The sequence below is a fragment of the Bubalus kerabau genome, chromosome 5 (assembly GCF_029407905.1).
Source record: "Bubalus kerabau isolate K-KA32 ecotype Philippines breed swamp buffalo chromosome 5, PCC_UOA_SB_1v2, whole genome shotgun sequence".
Classification (NCBI taxonomy): domain Eukaryota; kingdom Metazoa; phylum Chordata; class Mammalia; order Artiodactyla; family Bovidae; genus Bubalus; species Bubalus kerabau.
The window spans coordinates 55,844,224-55,863,713 of NC_073628.1; the positions used below are offsets into that span (position 1 = coordinate 55,844,224).

At 58.4% G+C, this 19,490-nt stretch overlaps 1 protein-coding gene across 1 annotated transcript; it reads right to left on the reverse strand.

Moving 5' to 3' along the window:
- Nucleotides 1-943: 943 nt before the first annotated feature.
- On the reverse strand, nucleotides 944-19,114 carry ETNK2 (ethanolamine kinase 2). Its single transcript, XM_055583535.1, has 9 exons — nucleotides 18,986-19,114; nucleotides 17,112-17,371; nucleotides 14,160-14,282; nucleotides 9,198-9,340; nucleotides 8,572-8,655; nucleotides 5,706-5,851; nucleotides 4,111-4,184; nucleotides 2,350-2,508; nucleotides 944-1,654 (listed from the first exon to the last, which is right to left on the reverse strand). Exons 2-8 carry the CDS (start codon nucleotides 17,315-17,317, stop codon nucleotides 2,436-2,438), a joined length of 849 nt encoding a protein of 282 aa, XP_055439510.1. The 5' UTR covers nucleotides 17,318-17,371; nucleotides 18,986-19,114; the 3' UTR covers nucleotides 944-1,654; nucleotides 2,350-2,435.
- Nucleotides 19,115-19,490: the final 376 nt, after the last annotated feature.

Consider the following 19,490-nt stretch of genomic DNA (forward strand, 5'->3'; position numbering starts at 1 on the left):
GGATCAAACCCACATTTCCTGCATCTCCTGCATTGGCAGGTGGATTCTTTACCACTGAGCCACCTGGGAAGTGGACATCAAGGCCCCAGGAGTCTGGGAACAAAGCTGCCTTCATAGTGGATCCCTCAGCTCCAGAGGTGGATGATCTAAGGGGAACAGAGAGGGTGGGCACTGCCCATGACCCCTGCCCCCAGAGATGATCCCCAGGGGTCCAAGGTGCCCAGCCCTGGCACCCGCCCTCTGCTGGGGCAGAGCTTCGCCCACGTCCTCCACTAACATCCCTCCTAGGCATGATACTGCTGCCCACCAGGGGCCTGGCCACGCTGGGTCACCAGGACCTTGAACAAGGCCCCAGCTTCCAGCGCCAGCTTGACTCCAGAGGTTGCCACGGCTCACGGGTACCTCTGCAAGCACAAGCCAAACAGAGTTCCCCTGGCAGGCAGCCACTGCCTTTGCAGGTGCTACTCCTAAGGGCACCGGGCACTTCTGGGGGCCTCAAGGCTGGCCCTCAGAGTGCAGCCTGGGCTGCTCAGAGGTGCCCACCCAGCTCTGAGCTTCTGTTCTCTCTCCCTCTGGCCTACTGAGGCGACAGTGTGGGTCCAGAAATCACCCTGGCCTGCTCTCAGCAAGTCCCCGCCCAACTCTAACAGCTAGCGGCGAGCGAGCACCAAGGAAGTCCTGAGCACTTGCGTGTGGGGTCTTCCTGGCCCATCACCCGGGCAGGCATCCAAAGCCTAGTTCCCTCTAGGCTCCGCCCCCTCAGGGTCAACTTCAAAAGCAGCGGAGCTGTGAGACCACCAATTCTGCCCCAAGCCGGGACCCCAGCCTCGTGAACCAGGCACGTGGTGCCAGGAGTGCACCCCAAAGGACCCAGAGAGGAGGGGCCACACCCCCTCCACGCCACCGCAGAGCGCATCACGGGATCCAGGTCAAATCCTCACTAATGGCTCTCAGGTTGGTCCATACGTGACCATTTTTAATGCAGGAAATGATGATCATTTACAAATGAACCATTTTATCGGCCAGAGCCAGGAGGACCCAAAAGGCAGTGAAGGAGGAGGTGGAGGCCACTGGGAGCTGGGGAAGCAGCTCCCAAGCACCTTCACAGATGATCCCACCCAGGCCCCTGCACGCCGGGCAAGCCCTGGCCATCCATGGCCCCTGCCCTCCGACTCCCACTAGGCAATCCCCAGGGGGAAGACCGTGGGTCAACCTCAGGACAGAAGACTGTTCCTGGGAAGTGAGGGTCTGGAGGGCAAGGAGGGAGGGGACAGGATGCTGGCCGCCATGCAGCCGCCTGCTCTGGGCTGCGGCCCCTCCAGCTGAGGCAGTGTGAAGCCTAGCCAGCCTTCGGCTCATCCCCTCCCTTTCCTCCCGGCAGGTGGCAGAGGGACCAAGCACAGGCCTGGGGCAGAAGGGGCACTGGGGGAAAAGCACGTGTCCTCAGGATGGGAAGGGTTTATCTGGCTGGATCTGCTTTGGAGAAAGGGAGGGATCTCAGAGGAGGCGGCTGCTGGGGGAGCCATCAAACCTGACTCTAGACGCCTCCCCCAGCATCTATACATCCATCGGTCAGAGTTGGCAGGATACTCGTCTGGACCCAGCACCTCCCACATGGGGCACGCAGGGGTAGACAGGCTGGAGGCTCGGGGCCCTGGAGGTAGAAAGGAGCCCTTCCACCATCCCCCTTCCCCAGGCCAGGAAGGTCAAAGACACGAAGGCAGCCCAGACTCGGGATGGCCGGGATGGGAAGGCTGGGCTTCCCAGGGTGGTTGAGTCCCAGCCCAGACTCAGGATGGCCGGGGTGAGAAGGCTGGGCTTCCCAGGGTGGCTGAGTCCCAGCCCAGACTCAGGATAGCTGGGAGGGGAAGGCTGGGCTTCCCAGGGCAGCCCTGACTCCAGGATGGCTGGGATGGGAAGGCTGGGCTTCCCAGGGCAGCCCAGACTCAGGATGGCTGGGATGGGAAGGCTGGGCTTCCCAGGGTGGTTGAGTCCCAGCCCAGACTCAGGATAGCCGGGATGGGAAGGCTTGGCCTCCCAGGGTGGTTGAGGCCTGAGCCCAGACTCAGGATGGCCAGGATGGGAAGGCTGGGCTTCCCAGGGGGGTTGAGGTCTGAGCCCAGACTCAGAATAGCCGGCATGGGAAGGCTGGGCCTCCCAGGGTGGTTGAGTCCCAGCCCTGCCTGGCTTCAGGCACTCGCCGTCACCAAGTCTGGCGAGGTGGAGAGGACCCTCAGGGCTGGGTTCTACCAGCCCATCCAAACAAAATCGGTCACCAGAAGCATCTCTCAGGGCTGGGGACAGGGGCAGAGTGCTCTTGGCAGGGACACCCCCCGGCCCCTTGCCCACCTTGTCCAAGGTGTAGACCCCAGAGCAGAGCCGGGCCCTGGAGAGCAGGTCTGGCCAGGCAGACGGGGGAGGACTGGGAAGGGTGGTCACTTTGGCATCTCCAGGGCCGACACTTGAGGCTTCACCTTGAAATACTGGTTGAATCGGATCACTGCATACCTGCCAGAACACAGGAAAGGGAACTGGCGTGAGAAGGGAGGCCAGGTGAGCCCTGTTGGGGGCACTCACACCATGGGGACAATTTCTCACCAGCTCAGCCCATCTAGGTCTGGACAAATGGACCCCAGCCCAGGCTGGGGTTTTTTGTTCATTTTGTTTTGACTTCAACTATAATTTTTTTTTTTTTCTTAGATCAGACTGGAGCAACTTCTCCCCAAACATGTTTGTTTGTTGATTCTTTACAGCTCAGTGTGGTCAGTATGTTCACCTTGTTGAGCAACAGAGCTCCAGGACTTTCCATTCCGTAAACCTGGACTCTCCCCGACATAGCAAGTGCCCGGCCCCCAGCACCCACCATTCTACTTCCGTCCCTACGGATGTGACTACTTTAGTTAGCTCATCTAAGTGGGATCATACAGCATTCGTCTTCTTGTGACTGGCTTATTTCACTTAGCACAATGCTCCTAAGGTTCATCTGTATTGTATTATGTGACATAATTTCCTTCCTCTTCAGAGGCTGAATACCATTCTCTGTGTGTATAGACCACATTTTGCTTATCCCTTCACCCATCAATGGACCCTTGGGGTTGCTTTCACCTCTTGGTTATTGTGAATAATGCTACTATGAACACGGTTCTGCAAATATCTGTTTGAGACCCCGCTTTCACTTCGAGTATACAGACCCAGCAGTTAAGGCTGCTGGATCATACAGTAATTCTACGTTCACTCTTGGAGGAAGGACCGTATTCTTCTGCACAGAAGTTACACCATTTCACATTCCCAACAGCAGAGCCCAGGGTTCCCATGCCTCCGCATCCTCACCAACACGTGTTATTTTCTGTGTATTTTAAAAGCAGCCATCCTAGTGGGTGTGAGGCGGGGGTGACTGGGGGTTCGACTTGCATTTTTCTAATTTTTGTGAACACTTTGAAGCCAGCATTGTGATTCCTTTTCAGCTGAGGGTGGGTAGGGACGATAAAGACAGAGACTGGACCAGAATGGAAGGCAAAATGATTCCTGGTCCTTCGGGGCCACGTCTCACACATCAGGGCCACCTGAGTGGTCAGTACTCACTACACTCTCGGTACAGCCCCCGATGGGTCACTAGGGCCCTTAAAGGAGTACCTGGGTCCGGGACCCCATGCACGGAGCACCAGCCACTGAGCGACCTCACCAGCCATCCACCCTCTGGACCTCTGTCCCTTCTGCTATCAAATAAGGGTTGCACTCATGATCTTAGACTAGTTTCCAGCAATTTCCATCAGCGCCAGGCTTTGTGGGGAAGAGCCAGCCAGTGGAGCAGACAGCAGGCTACAACAGAGGAGGAGGAAGCAGCTTGGCAGGAGGCGGGGTGAGAGACTTCTGACCCCTTAGAGAGGGGTCCTGGGCACGCATACTCCGCAGGTGTCCGGGCAGCAGAGGCCCTCCTCGGGGGGGGGGGGGGCGGGGGTGCTGGCGGGAACAGGGGCAGTGAGCAGAGCAGAAGCATGCATCCTGGGCGGTCTATTCGGGGTGTCCTTCACCCCCACACCCTGGACTCAAGGCTCTTCCTCCCCTCTACCCCCCTCCCCCAATGACTCCCAGCTTGCTCCCTGCACTCACCTGAGGAAATCAAAGTCGATGGTGGAGAACTGGTTCTGGATGAGGGCCCAGAGTGCCCAGAGGAAGTGAGACGCCTGAAAACAGGTCGGAGAAGATTAGTGTGGTGAGCCCCCCAAACCTGTTGTGGACCCTGACAGCTGGAAGGACATGGTCACGGTGGAAGACACACAGAGCCAGGATGCTGGCAGAGACACACGGGTGGGGGAGTCCGGGGTCACTGCATGGCACTCGGGGCCTCCACTCGTGCTAGCAGAAGGCAAGCAGGGTAGGTTCTCCCTGCCCTCAGGCTTACGCAGACCTTCAGCTTGTTCCCCAGCTTCAGCTGGACCTGAACTCCAGCCCTGGCCTCCCCCCTACCCAGGAAAACCCCTAGGAAGAGAAATCCCAAAGGCAGAGCTCAGGCCTGCTCACTAGTGGGGGGCTGGCACCCCGTCCACAGTGCCCTGGCCACAAGGGCATCAGAGATCAAGTCACGGGAAGGCCTCTACACTGCCCTCTCTCCTATCATGAGGTGGGTGGGCTCAGAAAATAAACACAGACAGGAGCCAGGCCACCGACCAGGGGTCCATCTGCCACCCAGGCCACCCCAGGCACCAGAAGCCAGAGCGCTGGGGTCCCTGCTGCCGGGTGACCCAGGCCAGGACCCACTCCCACGGATCTCCCTCTCCACCCCGAGTCCTGCCCACTCTGCTGTCGGCTCTGCAGTACCTCCCTTGTCATGACTTAGATCAATTAGCAAGTAGGAATGGTTACTAAAAATTTAGCCAAAGGAAGGCATGGGCGAAGAACCTTAAAAAGAATCACTTGGTTGTACAGCAGAAATTAACATAACGTTGTAAATCAACTATGCTTCAATAAAATAAATATTTTTAAAGAGGAGGAAGAACCTGACAAGAATCACTTTTATACCAATAAGGAAAATAGAATAGGCAATTCAAAATTACATGAGATTAAAGATTTTATTTAAGCTCTATAATGCATTGTGAAGCTCGGGTCAGCTGATGTGTCTTCTTGCTTATGCATGACTGACATTAGAAAGGCTAGCTAGCAATCCCCTTGGCACTATCCGTGGAGACCGGATGAAGCATGTACCTCGGGTGAGCAGCGCTCAAAACAGGGCTGACAGCAAAGTAATTTCAGAAGAAAAAGCCTGATGGGAAAGGCTGACCGAGTTCTGAGTAAGTCAGCGGGGACAGTCAACAAGGAGGATTTTTTAGAACTGACATTCTCTACTTTTTCCAAAGGCTAAAAAAAAAAATGGGATGCATTTAATTGTAGCATGAAAGGCTAAGGTTAGACACTAGAAAGAACTTGTCCAAATGAGAGAACTGCTAAAACAGGAAGCGGGGATCTTCCTTGGAAATAGTTCTCCAGGAAGGAGAGAGAACTTGATGGAATGGGAGGAAAGCGGAGAACAGGGCATCTTAGTATTAAGAAGTCCAAGATGGCTCTTCCCAGACTCCGCCTCAAGGCTGGGACGCCCTGGACCTCAGCCCTGACCCTGGGCTCTGCTTCCTCCGATCACAGGGCTGCGAGGGCACAGGAGCTGAGGTGAGCCCTCCTCCCGGCTCCTCCCTCCCTGCCCCAGCACTCACCAGAGCAAACTTGTTGACTTGCACGTAGAGCCTCTCCACCTCTCTGGGGGTCACAGCCGTCCCCTTCTGGGCCTGCAGGTAGTACCGCAGCCACTGAAGCTGGGTCTCCCGCGCCGGGTACCGAGAGTAATCCACCTCGTTCACACCTGAGGGGGACGCGGCCGCTCAGAAGCTGCTGGGAGACGGGCCCACTGGGGGTCTCCTCCAGCTCAGGAGGTGTTCCCCGATGCCCTCAAAACCTCCATCTCCTTTGCCCTGGGGGGCTGTGCCAAAGAAACCTGCTTCTTTGACCACCAAAAAACTCTAATGTATGGAGAGCCAACCCCCATCCCAGCTGAGGGCACTGCTCTCAGCTGAGCCGGAGGAAAGGACAGAGGGAGGCAGATTTGTTGAGGGGCAAGGCACTCTCCTGCAAGTGAATGGGGGTCCCCCTAAGACAGCACCACTGCACCCCTGAACCCTACCCAAAACCACAGCACACGGGAGGCACTGGGCCAAAGCCCCCAGTCAGGAGCCTCCTTGTCTTAGATCCGACGCTGCTGCTGCTGCTGCTAAGTCGCTTCAGTCGTGTCCGACTCTGTGAGACCCCATAGACGGCAGCCCACCAGGCTCCCCCGTCCCTGGGATTCTCCAGGCAAGAACACTGGCGTGGGTTGCCATTTCCTTCTCCAATGCATGAAAGGGAAAAGTGAAAGTGAAGTCGCTCAGTCCTGTCCGACTCTTCGTGACTCCATGGACTGCAGCCTACCAGGCTCCTCCGTCCATGGGATTTTCCAGGCAAGAGTACTGGAGTGGGGTGCCATTGCCTTCTCCCAGATCTGACGCTAACCTCCAGTTAACTTTGAACAAGCCCTTTCTTTTCAGCAGCCTGAATCTCATTTATAAAGCAAAGGAACTGGATGCAATGTATCAATATCTGAAGCCCTGCCTCCTTTTTAGGCAACCAGTGTTGAACTGGTTGCCTAAAAACATCACCTGGAGTGCTTGGCAAAGATACAGACTGCCGGGCACCCCACCCTGTCCCGTTCTCCAGGTGATTTGGACACACAGCCATGCTTGGGAGCCCTGAGCTAAGCGGCCTCAATGCCTTCTAGTCCTGCCCTTTCTTGAGTCCTCAAGCTGCCAACCCAATACACAGCAGCCACATCCCAGGCACGGGGGCAGAGGCCTGGCCGCAGAGCCGGCACAGGAAGAGGTGGCTTGTTAAAGACGGGACCAGGACTGGGCTACTTTCCCTTGTCTCCTCCTCCCTCTCTTTTCTCCTTATCTTTCCCAAGCTTCCCTGTGTTCCTGGAGAAACACACAGTCTTCTGGGCCCCCAAGAGTACGGCCGGAAAAGAAGCTGCTGGCACAGAGCTACACTCGAAGGCCCAGAGAGAAGACAGTTGTTCAAGGTCACAAAGCCAGTTAGAGTCTTGTTCTTAGCTCCCCTTCCTATCAGGGTCTCCCTGCTCCTGAGAACCCAGGAGGTGCCTCTCCTCCACTGCCTTCCCCATCCCCCCATCCTAGGTTCCTGGCCTTCATTCTCAACTTGGAAGCAGGATACGATCTTGGCCCCTTGGAGAAAGTCCAGCTGGACTCTGCTCTGTGTGGTGGGTGAGAAGGACTTAAGATGCTTGACAGTTACCCGCTTTGGAAAGGCTGGTGGGTCTGGCAACCAAGCAATCACAGGCCCAGTGCTCAGCGGTGCCAGCCTCTGCTCCAGGGCACACCCCGCAGCTCAGCTGCTCTGCTCAGCTGAGGCCCCACCACCCCGTGGGTTTCTGGGTGCTGCTGGTGGCACCCCGGGGAGTCACACCCTCAGGTACAGAGCTTGACAGCCCTGGTCACCTGGGATTCCTGAAGGGGAAGAATTGGCCTGGTTGGCTGGAGCGGGTGCCTTCCCTCTCCGAAGCCACGGGGACTGGTCACATCACCCCAGCACCCCACACTGCCAGCCTGGGGATGTCCCTCCCACCCCAGTGCCCACCTTCAACCACCAGTCGCCTCTTTAGCCCCATCAAATTGTTTAACAATTAAGCCCTCAAGCTGGAAAAACCTGCCCTGCTTCCTCTACACAAACGATTCCATTGTACACACCTGCCTTTATGGAAGGACAGCCTACACCGGGACATACCCCTCATCCAACCCCTTCCAAGGTGCTCCAGCCTCCCTTGAGTGCTCCCCTGACTGATGCCAGCAGGCTTGGGGCTAAGTGTGTGCCACGCTGGTGTGTGTGTCACGCATCAAAACCATGAAGCAGGCGCTATCTTCTCCATCTTACAGAGGCACAGAGAATGTAAGGAACTTGCCCCAAGGGTCATACAGCTAATCAGCAACAAAGCCAAAAAGTGAACTGGGGGAGTCATGTTGGGGTACACACTTTGAACCAGTTCCACCACAATTAATCTCATCAGGCCACCAGGCCAATAGCTCTTTGCTGCCTCTGCCCTCTCTGCCTGCAGGGCCCCCATTTACATGCGCTGCACTGAGCCCAAAGCAGCCCAGATGGGGGTGAGTGGCAGCTGACATCAAGCTTCACTGGAGCAGCGGGTGGGCTGTGTCTGCCCAAAAGAAGGGATCTCTTTCTATCTCACCTGTCAAGCTGAGTATCCTCAGGGATCCCACAGAGGGCATGTTTTCCGAATGTGTACCAGGGGCTCGCTCTGTCTATACAGACCCGCCCACTCCCCACCCCACCTTGAGACCTGGGGCCTCCTCAAGCAGGCTGTGCCCGCCCCTCTGCTGAGCTGTGATACCGTGAGGACAGGCGTGTCCAGCCTCCCTTCCCCATAAACCGAACCCCCTCCCCCAGTTCCCCCAGACCTGGCCCCCCATCTCAAGGAGGCTGTCTTGGACATAGGCCGAAAAGCAACGCCCTTCTCACCTGCAAACTCATTGAAATGGTTGCCAATGTCAAAAGCTTGGTAGTTGTAGGCAGCATATTCATAGTCGATGAACCGTACATGACCTGTGAGGTAGAGGAGAGGCAGGGAGGGTTGGCCCCAGAGCTGGACACAGGGCTTAGTCAGGCTCTTACAGATTCAGGAGCGCCCCCGCTGATGCTCACGGGCTCTGCAGCAACCCAGCCTAACCCAGCGTCTCAGTGGCCACCTTCTAAGCTGCTTCCTTCCATCTGTCCATTTGCCCAGCTCCAGCTCCCCCCTCACCCAGCTGGGCCCTCAGCTGAGAACCAGAAAATAAGGCTAAGGCCTCTGTGGGGGCAAAGCTGTGGTCAGGAACTCAGGGAGGTCGCTCTCCGTGGAGGCTCAGGGCAGCCGGGACATCCTCACTGTCGGGGAGGACGGCTCCACAAACTGTAATTTTGAGTTCTTTTGCGGTAAAGTTTTCTAACCATGAATTTGTTTCTTTTTCACTTCTCTCCTACTAATCAACTTGAGACCTACAGCAGACGGTCTCCCTTTGCTTGCCCAGCGCCAGCCTGAGGAGGGACGCCCCGAAGCTGCTGATGGGGCTGCCGGAGCCCTGCCGCCCCGGGCCGGGACACGGTACCTTTGCTGCTGTCGTAGATGATGTTTTTGCAGAGCAGGTCGTTGTGACAGAACACCACCGGGGAGTCCAGCTGAGGCAGGTGCTCCTTCAGCCAGGCCAGCTCCCGCTCCAGCACGCCGACCTCAGGGACGTCCGCGGACAGGCTGCGCAGCGGCAAGAAAGGCGGCCCGTGAGGGGCTGAGAGCGGGAGGGCTCGGCCTCAGACGCCCCGGGCCGGCCCCCGCCCCGCCTCTCACTGCACAGGGACCCTGGACAAGCGGTCGGCCTTTCAAGCCCTCACTTTAGTCGCGTGTAAAAGGGCACTAAGGCTTTCCTGTCCTTCTGACTTCCTGTGGTTACTCTGAGAAGCTGTTTAACACATGGGCACGGAAGCACTTTGCGAAGCATGCAAGTCCCTGAGTGAATGGCGTCCTGCTTCTTCAAAGGCAGCAGGAGATACGAGAGGCTCAGGAGGCGTCAGGGAGGACAGAACAGACATCCAAACTCAGTTATCCCAGAAAGGAGAAGGGCGGCAGGGGAGAGATACAATAGACCTCCTCAGAACAGTTCCGAGGGGGAGATGTAGTTCTCTTAAAAAAGAGCCCAGAGCTCCTCCCGTGGGCGAGGGATGGAGCCCTGGAAGTGGCTGGAGCACTGGGGCCCTCTTGAGCAGGCAGAGGGACATCCGGGTGTGTCTCCCTCCTGCCCTGGCAGCTGCTGACATGGTTGGAAAGGACCCGAGACCATTTTGACTAGCTTCCCACTGCACAGAGAGACCACTCGGGTCCACACAAGAAAGCCAAAAAAAAAAATGCTTCTTAGCCCCACGTCTACAAGGCCAAGGGAAGACGAGGGCCTCTCGACAGAAAAACACTTCTCTTGCACCTCAGTAACTCACCTCCTCCCGCTTGAACTCGGTGTGTGACCCTGCCCCGGCCCCCTGCGTGTGTGAGGGGAAGTCCAGAGCAGGAGTGAAGATGTGTACCTGTGGATGCACGGCCCACCTGTCCCTCAGCCCACCCGACCCTGCAGCCCACGGGAAGCACTTCTCTAAAGGCACACGTTGATGAATGAATGAACGGGTCAGTCAACAAGTCTCTCAGAGGCCATGGGGAGGCTGATGTGGGTGCTCTGGCACCAGTGTCCTGAACTTTGGTCCTGCAAAGCACTCAGGTCTGTGTACACTGCAAAACCAAATAGTTAGCGGAGCCCTTAAACACCTAGCCTCCTCCCCTCCACCCACTGGTGGTTCTGGGGTTTTATCTCCATTCATGTGACTCCTATTTGCTTTCTCGTCCAGGGCAGCGGGGATACGTGCAGGAGGCTGAGAATGAGACGTGTCCTCGTTGACTCTCCCACAGGATGCCCCACTGGCCCTCACCTAGCCCAGAAGCCAGAACGCAGGGTAGAGTATTCCGCGGCTGAGGCACCTTCACACAGCCCTGTAAAAGGCTGAGCAGGAGGCTCCCCCCAGGCTTTGAGATGGTCAGAGCTAAAGAGCATCTGAGGCCTCCAGTCCAACACCAGGGGGAAACGGAGGCTCAGGGCAGAGGCTTCCTCCCACCTCCAGAGTCTTACACACCTGGACACTCTACTCCCTCACCTAAGGAGAGCAGTCCTTGGCGTGTGCAAGAATCCAAACCCAAGCCGAGCCTCTGCCCTGAGAAGGTGTCAGCACCCCTCAGGTTCTGCACCGCCCACTCTGAGTCTGCAGGTCCGTTAGGGGCCGGGCTGGGGAGGCCGCCCCTCACTCTCACAGCAATGTCTCTGTGTCGACAGGTCTGCACAAAGTGCATTTCAATCTTGGCTTCTCTTAGAAGCTCCCTTTCTTTCCAGATTCCTTCCCACCTCCCCCCTTGAACTGACCATCCCAAGATAAGAATTAGGAGGCTTCCTTTGGTTTGCCCAGGTCTTAGCCTGAGAAACCTGTCTCTGCCATCCAAGATGCCTGCCGCCCAGGCCCTGGCCCCTGTCTGACCCCTCCACTAGCCACCCCAAGGCCATGCTGCTCGTTATACTGTGGGAGCAACCCAGACCTTCTGCCTCCTCCATGAGCTGCCCTGCTTCCCTCCACTGAGCTCCGGAAACATCGCCAGCTTTGCTGCCTTCAGCCCTGACGTCTCTCAAGGCTGAGCGGATGGCAGAGCAGTAACCACTGCCGCGTCACAGAAACTCCCACCCCCCAAGCAGATAGCTCCTCCGACTCCTCTGTCCCTCAGAGGCAGTGGGAGGGGGTGACAGGGCTGGGGGCCCCCTCAGGGAAACCTGGGGATGTCCACCTAGCTCTCAGATCCAGGTGCACTGGTGTGGGGAGCAGGGTACTGTCTCTCTGGAGAAAGGACTTTCTAAGTGTTCACACGTATGTACCAATCAAGCCGTGCACACTGCCTCCTGATGCCCCCTGAGCAGTGATCAGCCCCTGTCCCCGCCACGCTGGGCCCCTCCAGGCCCCGACCCAGCACCAGACCACCATGCCCATCCCGCCGGGCCTGCCTCGTCCCCCTGTCCTCCGTCTCCCCAGGAAGCTGCCACGGCAATGTTCCTTGGAAGGCAGCTCCCTGATCCCCCGCCCAGATCACCCAGGGAGCCTGTCAACATGCAGATTCCCAGGGTCTCATGTAAGACCTCCCAATCGACCTCCAGGGTTAGGCTTAGGATCTACACGTGCAAGAACCCAGGGGGACGTCATGCTCCAGCTTAGGGACCCTAGGCTTAGATGTTGCCCGTCAGATTATAACACTCCCCCCACTGGCCTCCCTGCCTCAAAGCCCCCAACTCCCACCCAAGTCTGCCCTTTACAATGAGCTCCTTACAAGGTGAAGCTGTCTAACACCTTCACAGTGACTCTCCACTGCCTGCTAAATTAATCTGGGCTCCTTTACCCGCCATGAAGGCCCCTCACAATCTAGCTCCAACTCCCCTCTGCAGTCCCATCTCCCACGACCTGCCCCCAGTCCCTCCTAAGACTGGCTCCAGCCACCTCATCCACTCATCATCCATAAACAAGCCTCTCCTCCAGCCGGAGGCCTCCCTTCTCATCGCTGCCATCTACCTCTGCCGAGTAGACGTTCCCTGGTGCTCCCTCTCATGCTCACATACCCTGCACAGGCGGGTCCTATTTACATGGATGATTTCTAAGCTCCTTGAGGGCAGGGCCACTTCTCCCTCAAGTATTTTTATTGTTTTAAAGTCCAATCAGTGTTTGTGAGATGAACCCTAAGTCAGGGTTATTAGGCAACGACGGGAACTCAAGTGCTTCCAAGTCTCATCCAAGTGATTGTTCGTCGCTGTCCTGCTTCTGGCAGGTTAGACAGCTTAGGGCAGGATCCATCCCCTAAAGAGGCTCAATTTAAGCAGCTTGATTTGCCCAAGGTCAAAGGTGTGATGAGAGAAAAGGAATTCGGCCAGCTCTTCTTCAAAAAGCACGCCCCTTTCAACAAGGTCACCCTCTTAAGATTACACAGTGACAGTACAGTCAAAAGAAGCTGCAGGAACAAGAGTCGTGCCTGAGCATCGAGCCTGGGCTCCAGTCCTTGAACGGCCATTGATCAGGTGGGCAAGCCCATCTCTCCTCTGGGCCTCAGTTTTTCCATCTGCCAAGTGAAAGTGGGAAGCTGGCCGATCAGAGGGTCTTGCTCTCTGTGTGCTGCTCAAGTCCTAGAACAAGTCCTAGTCCCTTCCTAGAGGGAAGGTGTCCTTGTCCCAGAGACACTGACGTGGAAGGTGTGAACACGGCCCATCCGAGACAAACAGTCCCCAAGTGGTGCTTAATAATCAGTGAGAGGGAAGATCCCGATAAAGTCATGAGTGCATGCGTGTGACAGAGATGCATCCTCGGGATGGTTAATTACTGTCTTATCTTAGAGGGGACAAGACACCCTTCCATCAGACCTCTTCTGTACCCTGCCCCTATGAACATTTGGAAAAGAGTGATGCTCAACCTCAGTGGGGAACATGGAGAGATCAGAGATGCACTATGGCCTTTTGTGGGGGCAGGGATGCTGCTGCTGCTAAGTCGCTTCAGTCGTGTCCAACCCTGTGCAACCCCATAGACGGCAGCCCACCAGGCTCCCCCGTCCCTGGGATTCTCCAGGCAAGAACACTGGAGTGGGTTGCCATTTCCTTCTCCAATGCAGGAAAGTGAAAAGTGAAAGTGAAGTCGCTCAGTCGTGTCCGACTCCTAGTGACCCCATGGACTGCAGCCCACCAGGCTCCTCCGTCCATGGGATTTTCCAGGCAAGAGTACTGGAGTGGGGTGCCATTGCCTTTTCCAGGGGCAGGGATGACTTCAGTCTACCTATTCAAGGGTAGGCTGGGGAATCAGGGATCTGAAGGCTAGAAGGATCTCAGGTTGCTGGCCAGAGAGCATAAGGAAAGGTCCAGGGAACTGCATCTCACCCGGGAAAAGGCAATGTCAGGAGGGGCAGAGCACGCCCTTCCTGGGAAGAGCAGTGAGGTAGCAGCAGCTGTCGGTTTGAACACGGTGGGGGACTGGGGTCCTGGAGCCGTGTGGGGACAAGAGGTGTCCGGGCAAGTAGCAGGAATCTTGACGTCCCAAGGGCTTGTCAGCTGGTGAGCTGAGCCCCATACTGTTCTCTCAAGAGGGCCAGGCCATCCCTTCCCAGGGCTCGGAGCCAGCTCAGGGAGAAAGGGTCCTGCAGAAACAAGAGCCCTGCCTTGGACTAGCCCTGGGACCCCAGGAAAAGCCTCGTCTCTGAGCTCGGTATCCTTCAAGTGAAATGGGGAAATGTTGTCCTCAACCCTAGTACCTGCCATAACCAAAAACTGAAGGAGAAATAAGCTCATAAGGACAAAACTGTGGGAACAAGTTCCTGAGCTTTCACGGACTGGCCGCACTCTGCGTGGAGAGAGAGGCCCAGGAATCGGGACTGAAGCTAAACCTTCTGTCGGGCAGGCTGGGCCGGGGGCCGTGCTAAGGCTGCAGCGACAGCAGAAGCCTCGGGCTCTCTGAGATACTCCTACCTGGGGCTGATCTCGTTCTTCACGAGGGCGAAGTAATTGTGTATCTTGTGCCAGAGGGTGGGCTTAGGCAGGCTGCCGTTGGCATGGATGGTGTGGATCTTGGCCATTTCTAAAGCGATTAGCCTGCAGCAGAAAAGAGGGAGAGCAGAGTCTGAGAGTGGGGCCAGTGTGGGACTATCACAAGTCAGGAGCTCTCGGTCCTACAGAAGGAAGGTCTCGGGACCTTCAGGACGTGAAAAAGATAAGGCCTTCAGCCCAGCAGCTGGGACAGCATCAGGAAGTGAAAGGGCAAAGCAGTGGGCTGTTGCCACAGGTCAAGGACCTTGCCCCACCACAAGGTTGAGTAACCACGGCAAACCCCGAGGACAGAGGGGTCACCTGGGCGTGGGGGCAGAACCCCTCCCACCGCCCCACCCCGCCCATCTAGACTCAGACCCATGCCGTCAGAGTGAGGTAGATGCCCAGCCCCAAGAAATCAGGGTGGTGATGCCAGGCAGAGGAGCAATGCGCATCTCTTATCAGCCTGGCCAAGGTGGGGAGGGAGGCAGGCTGGCCCTGGGCAGCCCCTTCCTTTGCAGCAAGGAGGCGATGCTGGCGGCTGGGTGCCAAGGACGCAAAACAAACCAGCGTTCTATTTTCAAGTTCTCCCGTGGACATTATCCAAGGTCCCAGGAGGGAAGCAGGGGGTGGTGGGAGAGGAGAAAGCAGAGCTGGGGAGGTTGCTGAGAGAGGGCAGGAGTGGACAGAGGACGGGGCGCTCAGAGAGGGAAGGCCCTGATATGGAGCCCAGCGTCTGAGGCCCTCGCCCCCGCGGGCTCCCCCGCCCCCTGCCAGCTCCCCCTCCTGCAGCCCCACCCCCACCCAGCTGCGAGCCTCCAACATTCAAGCTTCCTTCGCCCCTGCCTGCTGCTCAAATAATAATCGCTGGGAAAGACAACAAGGGCATTGGCTGTTTGAAACCTTGTTACTAAGTTGTTCTAGGGACAACCCCTCCACTTGCCAGGTCCTGGCAAGGAACAGCCATCACCCACCAGGAGAGCCGGACAGACTAGGGGCTCCCCGAGAAGCCCCCAAGGCTCTCACCTTTAAAGGGTGGAGGGGCAGGAGGCGTGGTAGCAGCCAAGTGGGTGAGAGAGGAAGCCTGTCCTCTCAGGGGTGAGAGAGAGGCCCTAGGGCAGGAGTGAGCCCGCCAGAGCTTGGGCAAGGCGGGGACGTAGACCTGAAACCCGGGGCTCCCCTACTCCAGGGAAGATTCTGAAGCAAAGAGCCTAAACAGAGCGTTTTCTTGAATATCAACAGGGTTGTTGTCTGGAATAGCAAAGAAAGTAACCTCAACACAGCATTTTTATGCTGCAGAGCATGAAAGCATCACGCGGAGGTTGGGAGGTGAGGTTCAGGGACACCCGGGGAAGTAGCTCCTGCGCCTCCCTCCTGCCTTTACCCCAGAGATCCACCTTCACCAAAAGGGCAATGGTCCGTCCTGGGAATCATGGAGGAAGCGTCTGCTTCCTGCCTCTATCCCAAGTTCTGACTCTCCCCTAAGTGTAAAGTTCTTCTTCTTATCAAACCTAAATCCATCTGCAATATTACTGACAGGGGTAACTGTTTCCACGGGAGGATGCCGGGCAGTATCCGTGGGAGAACGGGGGTGGGGAGGATCTGTGAGCTTCTTGGCACAAGGCTGAGGGGGAGCTGGGGGGACTATGGGAGGAGTCAGGATGGGGTCCGCCCTGCTGCAGCCCACTCTGACCTCATGTCTCCAGCTGGGTGCATATGGACCTGTCACCTGCAGCCTGAGAAAACCCTCTCACGGGGTGCACATTCCATCCTTACCCACACCACACACACAACTGCACGTGAATATCCTGGGACCCAACCAGCCCGAAAGGCAGTGCTCTCAGAGTCCCTTCTTCCAAGTCCCCAGAGGGCCTGCTAGGGCTTCGCTGCAAATGGGGCAGAGGCACTAACTAACTTGGGGTTAGCTGGGTAGCCTCAAGATGATGGAGCAAAGATGCTTCTTGGTCTACTCCCTAAGTGGGCTTTCCTGCTTCCCCTCGAGAGCTGAAAAGCTTCTTCCCCTTAGGTGAGACAGGACAGATCCCACGGATCTCAAGCAGACCCCTGTGCTGCTATCGGGGGTGTCTGGGGTGAATTTCAGCCTGCCTCAAGCCTCCCTGTGGTCTGAGCACCCTGCCCGTGGGCGTGGCAAGAAAGAGAATCCTGCCCAACCTCCCTGCCCAACATGGTAAGAGGAGAGCATCAGAGGGCTCTTCTTTTGTTCTCCCCCTTCCAGACCCCCAACAGAGGCATCCACAGGTTAAGTCTAGTTCCTGGGTCCTACACATCCAGGCATTGAATAGGAGGTGATCCCTAAGGGGTATAGGTGCTTAGGAGTCTCTGGAAGGAAGCCTCAGCAGTCTCCGAACCTGGGCTCCCACCCTGTCAGGAAGGACAGAGCTCGTATGGGGAGAGGGCTGGCACCTTCTGGGCGGGGACAGCCACACTCAGCCCGGGTAAGGCCTGTTCTCCAGGAGTCCCTGGGCTCTTGGCAGGAGGGGGGAAGCAGGAAACCTTGAGTGCTCTGGGGATTTGGCTCAGGTTTCACTTCCAAGGCTACGCAATGTTTCCAGGTCAGATGTGGGGTGGGCAGAGGACTGAGGCATGGGCCAGGAAGCAGATCCCCTTTGGCTTCACGTTCAGCAAAATTCTCACTTGCCTCCCCAAGAACACATCCTTTTAGCAGACCTCACTGAATACTGAGACAAGACGACCGCTGCTCTCCACAGAGCAAGGCATATAAGCACACACACACATTTCATGCGATTTCAAGGAGTTCATGGATCTTAAGACTCTTTCACGGACTCCGCTCCACCAGGGAAGCTGGCCAACGACTTCAAGGCCCAAGGCCTGTGGAATCCTGGAGATGAACAGTACCCCGGGTGCCCTCCTTACCTGAAGAGTCGGGGCTCACGGATGTGCTCTGGCCCCAGGGCCACGCCCCTCATGTACTCATAGCACAGACCATTCTGGAAGGTGCAGTAGAGTTTCGGGGCACAGCCGTGAGCCCGCAGCAGCTGGAAGTTCCGGACCTCGCTCTCGCGGTCCACCAGCAGCTCCGTCCGCTCCCCGTAGACTCGGACCAGCACACAGTCCCGCATGTCCTCCTCCACGTAGCAGGCCACCAGCTTGTTGGTGATGCCGTCAGTGAAGCGCTGGCACAGGGGAGAGGGCAGTGCAGGGGCGTGTGGGGCAGGTGAGGCGCCCCGTGCTGCCCCAGCTCCAGCACGTGCTGCTGGTTTGAATGCTGAGCGCAATCACACAGCACCCACATCCTTTAGCCCTCTCATTTAGTGAAGAGCTCAGCACTGCTCTTAACCCTCCACCCTTTCCCAACGTTTGAGACAGACCAGAGAGTTCAAGAAAGAAACAGGAGCTTGGGCTCACCCCAGACACACTTCTCCTGGGTCTGCCTCTGGTGAATGGGATTTGGCTGCTGAAGAATTTTCACACCACTTAGTGGGTAGAAGCCTGCCCCCCCCACTCCCTACCCCCAGGTCCCATCAGGCCCTAAAAGAAACCTCCATGGGCCAGAGTGCCACAGAGGGGGCAAGGAGTTGCCTAGGATGGGGGCAGCCTGACCTGACTCGCCTCTCATCTCTCTGCCTGCCAGACCGAGGGCCCCTTGCCATCCCTCTTGCCCCACCCAGCGGCAGCAGTACAGGAGGGTACTGAGATTGGCACCCGCCCCAGGGCCAGGTGGTCACAGCTCCTTATGGCCAGGAGAGACAGACAGAAGATCCTGGGCTGGGAGAGCAGGTTCTCTGAGCAGGGTGACAAGGGGGAGTGAATCACGGAGTTTATGGGGTACAGAGTGAGAGGGGTGGAAGGGGCCTTAGGGGACATCTGAAGCAAGAAAAGGTGGGGAAGCTGAGGCGCAGAGAATGGAGGGACTGGAAGGCAACATGTTAGGCCAGTGCTGGAATTAACCTCAGGCCTGCTTGATGGCCTGACAATTTTACACCAAGGTGGTCTTTTACCGTGAAAAGGTTACCCCTCCCCCCAGGTCCTGAACCTCCCTCTCCCCACCGGCAGCCCCAGCAGCGCGGAGCCCCTGCTGCTCTAGTACAAGCCGCAGGTGCCCACTCAAGGCAGCAGCCCCCACAGGCAGCTCCCGGAGAGACTGGGGCAGCTGAGGACCCTCAGACTGCCCGCGTCTGTGTCCCTACGCCTGTGCCCAGCGGAGCAGGGATGTGCCCTGTGTAGGGGGTGCTGAGCCAGAGCTCAAGGCAGTAGAGAGGCTTTCCACCGGGCGCGGGGCTGGGGGCTAGCTCGAGTTCCACAGGGTGGCTCCCGGGACCAGCAGGAGCAGCTCAGAGCCCGCAGACTTCGCTCCCACTCTGGGCTGCAGCGGGGGCACTGATGTGAGACGTGAGAGTGTGGGGGGCGCCCTTAAAAGTTCCTGCCTCCGCAGCTTTCAGAGCCGGGTGGGCACCGGCTTCTGGGCAGCGGGGGACACGCGCGTACAGCGCCCGGGGGTGAGGCCCGCACGCGCGGCGCTCTGACAGTGGGCAGGTGGCCCTCCGGCGCGCCCGGGCCCCGAGAGGAGGGGTGCGTGTGCAGGGCCGAGAGAGCGGGGAGCCTGGCTGTGCTCAGGGACCGAGACAGAGAAAGAAGGACCCAGGCACGCCGCCGGCGCACCCCCTCGCGTGCAGCAGCGGCGCGCACCCCTGAGACCCACACCCGAAGGGATGCCCGGCCAGACGCGCGGGCAGCCCAGCTGCAGCCCCGCGGGGCCGCGTCCCCGGCGGCCCGCCTGCTCGGCTTACCTTGGTCCGGACTCGTTCGGGCTTCCAGCGCGGCCGCAGCTCCCGGATGAGGCGCAGGGCGCCCGGGAGGATGTCGTCCTGGTCCACCGAAATGCCGAAATATGGGACGGCGGCGGCTCTCGGGGGTCCCGGGGGCGCCCCGCGGCCGGCGCCGGCCGCCGCCTCCATGCCCCATGCGCGCCGCGGGGGTGGCCCCGGCCCTCAGGTAGGAGGGCGGGCCGGGCAGCCGGGCCACGGCCGGCCCCTGCAGCCCCGCCCCCGGAGCGCCGCGCGGACGGGGGCGCGGCGGGGGCGGGGCCGGGGTGCCGGGGTGCGGCGGGGGCGGGGCCGGAGCGTGGCGCGGGCCGGGGCGCGGGCGCGGCGGGGGCGGGGCCGGGCGCCTGCGGCCGCGACGTCACGTGCCGCCGGCCGGGGCGGCACCGCCTCCTGCAGCCGAGGCTGCCCGCGCGCGGGGCTGCCCCCGGGAGCCGGGATGCGGGGCCGGGGAGCGGCGGGTACCGGGCCG

Excerpts from the sequence above, each read along its gene's own strand:
- ETNK2 (XM_055583535.1), bottom strand. The coding sequence starts at position 17,317 with ATGCGGGACTGTGTGCTGGTCCGAGTCTACGGGGAGCGGACGGAGCTG. Across the intron at positions 9,341-14,159 it reads AAGAACGAGATCAGCCCCAG|CCTGTCCGCGGACGTCCCTG; the intron begins GTAGGAGTATCT and ends GCCGCTGCGCAG. Across the intron at positions 2,509-4,110 it reads ATCGACTTTGATTTCCTCAG|GTATGCAGTGATCCGATTCA; the intron begins GTGAGTGCAGGG and ends GTGTTCTGGCAG.